This window comes from Notamacropus eugenii, chromosome 2 (assembly GCF_028372415.1).
Source record: "Notamacropus eugenii isolate mMacEug1 chromosome 2, mMacEug1.pri_v2, whole genome shotgun sequence".
NCBI classification, from domain to species: Eukaryota; Metazoa; Chordata; class Mammalia; order Diprotodontia; family Macropodidae; genus Notamacropus; species Notamacropus eugenii.
Window position 1 is genome coordinate 83,718,982 of NC_092873.1, and position 7,908 is coordinate 83,726,889.

The window sequence follows — 7,908 nt, forward strand, 5'->3', positions numbered from 1 at the left end:
GAAATTTGTTCTCTGGTTGTTACAGAGGGGTAAGTTTGGCAATTACCGAAAAGAAAGTTTTGTCTTCTGTTTATGGAACAGAGAAGACTCTCTGGGAGAGATGGATTGGGGAGAGATATAGACAGAGAGATGAGGGAATAAAAAAGACCAAAGACAAGGAAGGGAGAAAATGAATCACATAAAACAATATATACTCAAGTACTATAAACAAAGTCTTCTTAAATGAGAGAGGCAGAGAAAAAAGAGAAGGAAGTCACACAAACAAAGAGATAGCCTAAACAGAGACAGAAATAAACAGATCAAAATAGAAAGATTAAGAGAAAAAAAGAGGAGAGAAAAAGTGAGAAAAGTATACAAAGAGATGATTAGATAGCCAGATAATGAAGATTCCTTCAGGCAAGGAATGGAGGGAGACAGGGACAAAAAAAAAATAGCTAGATACCCCAAGGAAGGTGCCTTCAAACACATGATGGACTGTCATTAGTCAAGGAAAAGCTCATTGCAATCTTGCCTAGAAGCAAGACTATGACCAAGATGGCCTTTCAGGGTCAACTGACCCTACTATTGACCCCAACATTAAATATTGCCTATTGCATTCCCTACCCCTACCCTCTCAACCAGACCTATGAAACTATGTCAATCTCTTAGCTCTAAGATTTGGCATAAACATCCTTAATTCTGCCTCTACCACATCCCATTTCTTCCCACCTTAATTCCAAAGACCAAAGACACCTCCCCCAACATCTTCCTTGATTCCATATAACTCAAATTATCATGAACTTGTTTCCTCTGAATTCAATTTTTATTTCATCTTCCATGTTCCTTCCAGTTTTTTCCATTACTGTGTTCCATTACCATTATTCTCCTGGCCTTCTCCAACTAGACGAAGTCTTTTAAAATGAATGGATCATGTCTCCCACTTCTTTACTCAGAGTCATTTCATTTGGTTTGCATATAGTGTGAAAGAGACTTTCTGAACCAGTTAGCTTCCCAAAAGAAGAAACTTCTATTCCTCAGGCTCAGAAATCTGGACATTTGCCCAAAGCTTGTAGACTCCTTTAAAAGGAGAACAGTGCATGGATGATGTTGTGTGGTGCATTCCTGCTCCCAGAAAAACAAATGCCAAGAAGATATCCTATACATACATGCTCTTTGTCATGAACTTCATTTTCTTGAAAAAAGAGATGCAGTTTACTATTATATTTTTTGATTATACCTCATCATGTAAAAAGAGTAGAACATAGGAAAAGAGGGAGAAACACAGTGCATGTTCTCCCCTCTACTTAACCAATTAGTCAGGACTTTTTGGATTTTCTTACTGACATTATATAACATTGTATCTATGGGAAGGGAGTATCAATAGAGAGGTAGGTGAATGGAATTACATCACTGAATGAGGAAAGGGGAAAGATATACCCTCATTGCTGTGTTTTCACAGGTCCACAGCCACAAACAACAGGAATTTTTAAAACTTGAGAAATATCTCAACCAATTCTCTTCTCTCTCTCTCTCTCTCTCTCTCTCTCTCTCTCTCTCTCTCTCTCTTCCCTCTCTCTCTCTCTCAGTTCAAAGTTAGGCCATGAATAATAAAAGTTCCCCAGGAGATTTTATCCTCCTGGCCTTCTCTGGCCACCCAAGATTAGAGAAAACTCTCTTTGTGCTAATACTGACTTCCTACTTCATGACTCTGGTTGGCAACACACTCATCATCTTACTGTCTATCCTGGACTCCAAACTCCACACTCCCATGTACTTCTTCATTTCCAACCTCTCCTTCCTGGATCTCTGCTTCACCACAACCTGTGTTCCCCAGTTGCTATCCAATCTCTGGGGTCCAGAGAAGACCATCAGCTTCAATGGCTGTGCCATTCAGCTCTTTGTGTTCATGGCACTAGGGACCACTGAGTGTATCCTGCTGGCTGTCATGGCCTTTGACCGATATGTAGCAATTTGCAGACCCCTCCATTATGCTATCATTATGCACCCCCGTCTTAGCCAGAGACTAGCAACTGTAGCCTGGGTCAGTGGACTGTTGCAGTCTGTGATCCAAACACCACCCACTCTTCTTTTAACATTCTGCTCCAACAGGAGAGTAGATGACTTTGTATGTGAGGTCCCAGCCCTCATTCACCTTTCCTGTGAGGACACCACTTACAATGAGATCCAAATGGCTGTTGCCAGTTTCCTTATCCTGGTGGTGCCACTGACTCTCGTTTTGGTATCCTATGGGGCAATTCTTCAGACTGTACTAAAGATTAAGTCAGCAGAAGGAAGAAAGAAAGCTTTTGGGACCTGCTCCTCCCACCTCCTGGTGGTCTCCCTCTTCTTCAGTTCTGCTATATCTGTCTACCTCCAGCCCAACAACCCCTATGCCCAGGACCGAGGAAAATTCTTTGGTCTTTTCTATGCTGTGGGGACTCCTACACTCAACCCTCTCATATATACACTGAGAAACAAGGTGGTGAAGGGGGCATTTAGGAGGCTGTTGAGCAAGATCAAGCAACCAAGGAAAAGCTGAGACATTGATACAGAAAATTTTCTGAAGTTAGAGGGGAGTTTCCAGTGCTTTTCAATTACACCTGGAACTTTAGTTCACCAAACCACCAATTCAACACATGATCTCAGAGTGAGGAAGTTTGGAATCTCTGTTACATTGTACATCTGTCATGCTTTTACTTTACTTCTCTACACTATGTTCATATTTTCCTTCCTCTGTGTTTACCTTAATTTTTATCCTGTATAATAATCACTGATTTTTCCAGCTCTGTTTTAACTGGTTGCCTCTTGAAATTTCTGTTTTCTATCTCCAACTCACCATCTTTCTCTGTTATCACATGAATCTTTTTTGACCTATCTAACCCTAAACAAATCACCCACTCTGTAGACCTATCTCCTTATCTGCAAAATGAAGGAACTAGGTTAGATGGGATCTGAAATCATCTCAAACTTGAAAACTGTGATCCTATGATTCTGTCAATTTTATGAATATCTGCATTTTTATTCCTAGTTTGCTTTGTCATGGTTTTTCCTCTTCTTCCACTCCTTTTGCTTCTTCATCTTAATGGGAACAAAAATTACAGATTCACACATGATCTCCAGGTATATTGGGAAACTATCTGTCTAATTTGACTGGTACATGATCAATAATATTCAACAAGTTTTATACAAACTTTTTTTCCTTTTGTTTAGCTTTAATTTTTTATTTGAATTTCATTTTTAGTTCTGAATTCTTTCCCTCACACTTACCCCTGTCCCAGTCATTGAGAAGGAAAGAAAAACCTATTACACATATGTATACTCAAGCAAAATAAATTTCTGCAATAGCTATGCACAAGAAAAGGAAATACGCTTCAATCTGTGCCCTTGAGTCCATTACTTCTCGATACAGAGCTAGATAACGTTCCACCATGAGCCCTTTACAATTGCAGTTAATTCCATTGTATTCATTAGAGTTCTTGAATCTCTCAAAGTTGTTTGTCTTTACCATGTTGTTGTCATCGCATGCATTTCAGTTGTGGTTCTGCTCACTTCACTTCATATGTCTTTGCAAGTCCTTCTGAAGCCACCCCCTTCACTATTTCTTACAGCACAATAATCCCATTCATAAACTGTTCCTCCATTTTCCAATTCTGGGGCAGATACTCGATCTCAAATTCTTTGGAGACAGGAAACTTTGGACACAACAAAAAGAGCTGCTATGAATTTTTTTATTTTTTTTGTCTCTTTTAATCTCTTTACTATTTAACCTTTTCTCACAGACTTCACATGAAGGAGAATTCATCTATTAACTGAAAATGTTAGAGCTGGAAAGGATCTTAAAGATTATTTAGTTCAACCCCCCCCCCCCCCCCCATTTCACAGATGAGGAAAATGTGTCTTAGAGAGAAAAAATGATTGTCTAAGTGAATGCCCAAGATTAAGACAGATAAATCGTATGGAGGATAAAGAACTGGCCTTTGAGTCAGGAAGACCTGGGTTTAAATCCTTCCTTAAATACTAGCCCTGTGACTCTGGGAAATCAATGAACCTTTCTCAGCCTCATTTTTCTCAATGGGAAATGATGGCATTGAACTCTGCTGCGGCCAGCGCAGTCCAGCAGGTCCGGGGCAGTTACAGGGCTCACAGAGGGAGGATGAAAAGTCAGGTGGGACACAGCAGTCTGAACAAGACGAGTTTATTCTAGACATACTGAGCCAATAAATCAGGGGATCGGGGTGCTTAAATAGTAAAAAACCATAAGGGTAGCAATTGAGGCATGAAACAGAACAGATCATAATAAGTAGAAAGGGAGGCCTCAAGGTCTCTTTATCAGAATGTTATCCTGTATAGCAGGGGCCCTGATTCCTGGAACTTCAGCACCCGACTTCAAGGACATGCACCTGAGAACAATGTACCACTTAACTTCTCAAGTCAGCTACTCTCCCTTAGAGAAGGGGAACTCTTGATAATGGACTCTTTCAAACCCCTCAAGGTTCTCTACATCTCCCCCTTTTTGTTTTACAATGACTCTTTCCTATTCATCCAAATGTTGAATGTCAGGTTATGTATCCTTTTGAGGAACAAGGACAGCAGGGTAGGAGCACAGACACAAATACAAAATACTCCTACAAGGCCTATGACCAACAGCCTGAGCTCTTGTGCAAGGTCACTAAAAAACCCCTGCGCTCCATTTATCACGTCTGCAATCTGTTGTGCAGCCTCGGGTGGATCCAAGTCGCTATGACTTCTGACATCATCAATAATCTGAACAATTTGCTCCATATCATCCATATCCATAGTTACATTATTAACATTCCATAATCCTCTTAAGTGATTGGCAATTTTGGTAAAATTATAACAGGTATCATTATAATTCACATTTAACAAACAAAAATGGGTAAGCCTATAATCACATTTTAATCCACTATATAAGGTGAGTATCTCAACTTGTTTATTAATTTCTATTACATACCATTGCAATTCATCAATGACTTGATAAAAATCCTTATTAATTTTTTCTTGTACTTGAAATGCCCTTGTAATATTTCTGGACAATTGATCTAAATATTTGGCTTGTTTAACTTCTGTTTGTACACTCATAATACCTTCTGTTAAAGCTACACTACTAGCAATAATGGCTACTAGAGCAATAATTCCAAAAATAGTACAGGAAATACACCTTTTTTTTTTTTACGAGAAAGCAATTTTCTGAGAAGCAAATCGATAGTTTGATCTCCTGGAGCTTGATACCATTGAGTCTCCTTGACTGGAAGGAGAGCAAATGGACTCTGTCTAATAACAAACACCTTTTGGCCTCCTACTTTTTCATTTATGCAAGCATTCACAGAGAAATTCAAACAAGTGACATTGAAAGTGTTGTCCTCTTGTGCAGTCACAGTCCGATTCTTGTCAGCCTTAACCAAGTTAAGGGAATTCAGTAAAAAGAGGAGGCCAATGACAGTCTGTTTGGTATCTCCTTTAGCCTTTCCTCTTCTGCACCCTGGCAGGTCTTTTTGTGCAGTATCCACTTGGACAGGTCTATATCTTTCTTGAACCCAGACAACCGCACCATCTGTGGAGACAGAAAGAAATCCTCTCCCTCTAGTTTCCACCCTGTCAGGTCCTCTCCACACCTCACTGACATCCTTACACAGCACCTGTTGTTGCTGGGGTGCAATCTGCTTTTTACTAATAATTCTGATATCATTACGGCCAAAAAATGAAAAGAATGTTTGTGGAGGGGTAAGGTTGTCATAATCTAAGGTTAAGCTGTTAATAGTATATATGGCCTGTGCTAATTGTTCCTGAGGGGACCTACCAAGCATGTCTCTTTTTTGTTTTTGAAGGAATAGGTTGAGAGTTTTATTCTTCCTTTATGCTATTGCCTGACCCATAGGGTTATATGGTATTCCTGAAATATGAATGATTTGTAAAGAGAAATGTAATTTTAGAACTGGGACCCAAGTACATGCACTCAAGCACCCCACCCTGTCCCCCTTTAAACAGATGGGACCCAATATATTTTGGGATAAGGGATGAAGGTCTCAGCTTCTGAAACTGTTTCCTGCTGAGATTGGACATAGAGCTGACCCTGCCTCATAGGGTCCCAACATTGGAGGGGTTGGGTCTTTAACCAATATGAGGAACTTGATGATTCAGAGGGTGATAGGTGATGGTCTTGGACAAAGAAACCTAGAAGACACAAATCTGGCACAGAGATTAAACAAACAAGGACCAAAAAGGAGTAAGAATAAAATAACTAGAAGTGAGAATACTGTCAGACTTCCTCACACTCTCTTGACATACTTAGTAACTATCTAGGGATAGGAAGGGCTTGGATGATTCCCATTTGTCTCCAACCTCCTTATCTGCTTTCTATATTTTTTGGTCAAGCTTGTATTTAGCTTTCCAAATCTCTAGAACTGATCATTCAAACTGCTTCATATTCCTTTATATTTCCACCATAGACAAGATAGTGAATACATTATTACTGTTCACTAGCATAGCTGTATTGTCTTAAACAAAAGAGATTTCTAAGTTGAATCTCACAACTGAGTAGATGTTCATTGTTTCACCAGCTTGTTTATCTTTTTCTGATTATATTCACTCTGGAAGAAAAAACTTTAGAAATTAAGTTGTTAATAAGTTCACACATTAATTTTAACAGCAAGATCTTTTCTGCTTTATAGATCATTACAAGTTAATTAACAATGCATTATCTTGAAAATGAAAATTTTAGTAGGCTTTATCCTTATTTTGAAAAACATTTCTTCTAAAAATATTTCTTGTTCTTTTTAAAACAGTTGAAATTTTATCATGATGTTAAAAGAGTTACTAAACTTCTATAAAGATTAGGTGAAACCTTTTTAAATGATAGTTGTCTTTTCACTTTGAAACAAAAATAAACCTTTTAAAATTAAAATTTATTAAAACTTAGTTGATATAAAAATGTCCTAAGTAATACGAATTGCCAAAGTAGTATAACAACCCAAATTCTTAGGTATTACCGAATTCCTAGATAATCACAAAATGCTTTAGTAAAAGTGCATAATAGAATCTCACATTGGTAACAGTAAGAGACTGATTACAGAAAAAAAAACATTACTGCTCTTAAAATCTTTTAAACAATAAGGACATCTTAAGGCGAGTCTTAAGTCATTTACATAAATTTCTGAACATGTTCCAATTTCAGACAAAAATAATATTAAATTTTCCAGTAAGATTACACAAAAGGGCTCACCTGTTGTACAGACGACTTGTAACTGAACACAGAGGTTTGCTTTAGAAGGAAAAAATAGGGACATGTGATATAGCAAATATGACAGGATAAAACATCTTTGACTGTTTGAATTCAGATAGGAGTGAAATTTTCCAATCATGCAGTATCTGTATTATAGCCAGACTCAGGAATAGTCAGGTGGGAAACATTCCTTTTTAAAAGGACACAATGGGGAAACTGACCAGGAGGATCCCATCCTAGATTGAGTCTAGAATTGTTCCTTTGGTGTTTCCTCTCCAGATACAAATTTCACCTGATAACAGTACAGGATGCAGGATCACAATCCCTCTGAGTAACTTGTGGCATATTCTCTCAGACACTGATTTAATGCAGACAACTATACCCAAATTCAAACTTAAACAAAAATATTTATGGTCCCAAATGCTTTTACCTTAAACAGCAAATTTCACTAATCCCAACTTAAAGCCAAATACAGTTATTTGTATTCCCATGGAGTTGCAAGAAGCAATGAAGATTAACAGGATTCAAATACATAAGAGATTCCATTTAAGATCCTTCCTTCTCAAATTTAAAACTTGCCCTGATATAAAAGCCAATTGTTAAAAATCTTTTCTATCTATTACAACTTTTGAGCAAGTCACATTCATTATTTATGAATTATATAAGCCAAATAAATTTCTTTCTTAGGA

The 7,908-nt window shown here is 38.0% G+C and overlaps 1 protein-coding gene across 2 annotated transcripts; it reads left to right on the top strand.

Moving 5' to 3' along the window:
* Nucleotides 1-1,579: 1,579 nt before the first annotated feature.
* On the top strand, nucleotides 1,580-7,708 carry LOC140525820 (olfactory receptor 2H2-like). 2 transcript variants are annotated; one of them, XM_072641510.1, is made up of 2 exons: nucleotides 1,580-2,486; nucleotides 7,396-7,708. In XM_072641510.1, the coding sequence occupies exons 1-2, from the start codon at nucleotides 1,580-1,582 to the stop codon at nucleotides 7,437-7,439; spliced, it is 951 nt and encodes a 316-aa protein (XP_072497611.1). In that variant the 3' UTR covers nucleotides 7,440-7,708. The 2 variants fall into 2 exon arrangements, with proteins under 2 accessions (XP_072497611.1, XP_072497610.1); XM_072641509.1 differs by lacking the exon at nucleotides 7,396-7,708 and having other exon boundaries at nucleotides 1,580-2,796.
* Nucleotides 7,709-7,908: the final 200 nt, after the last annotated feature.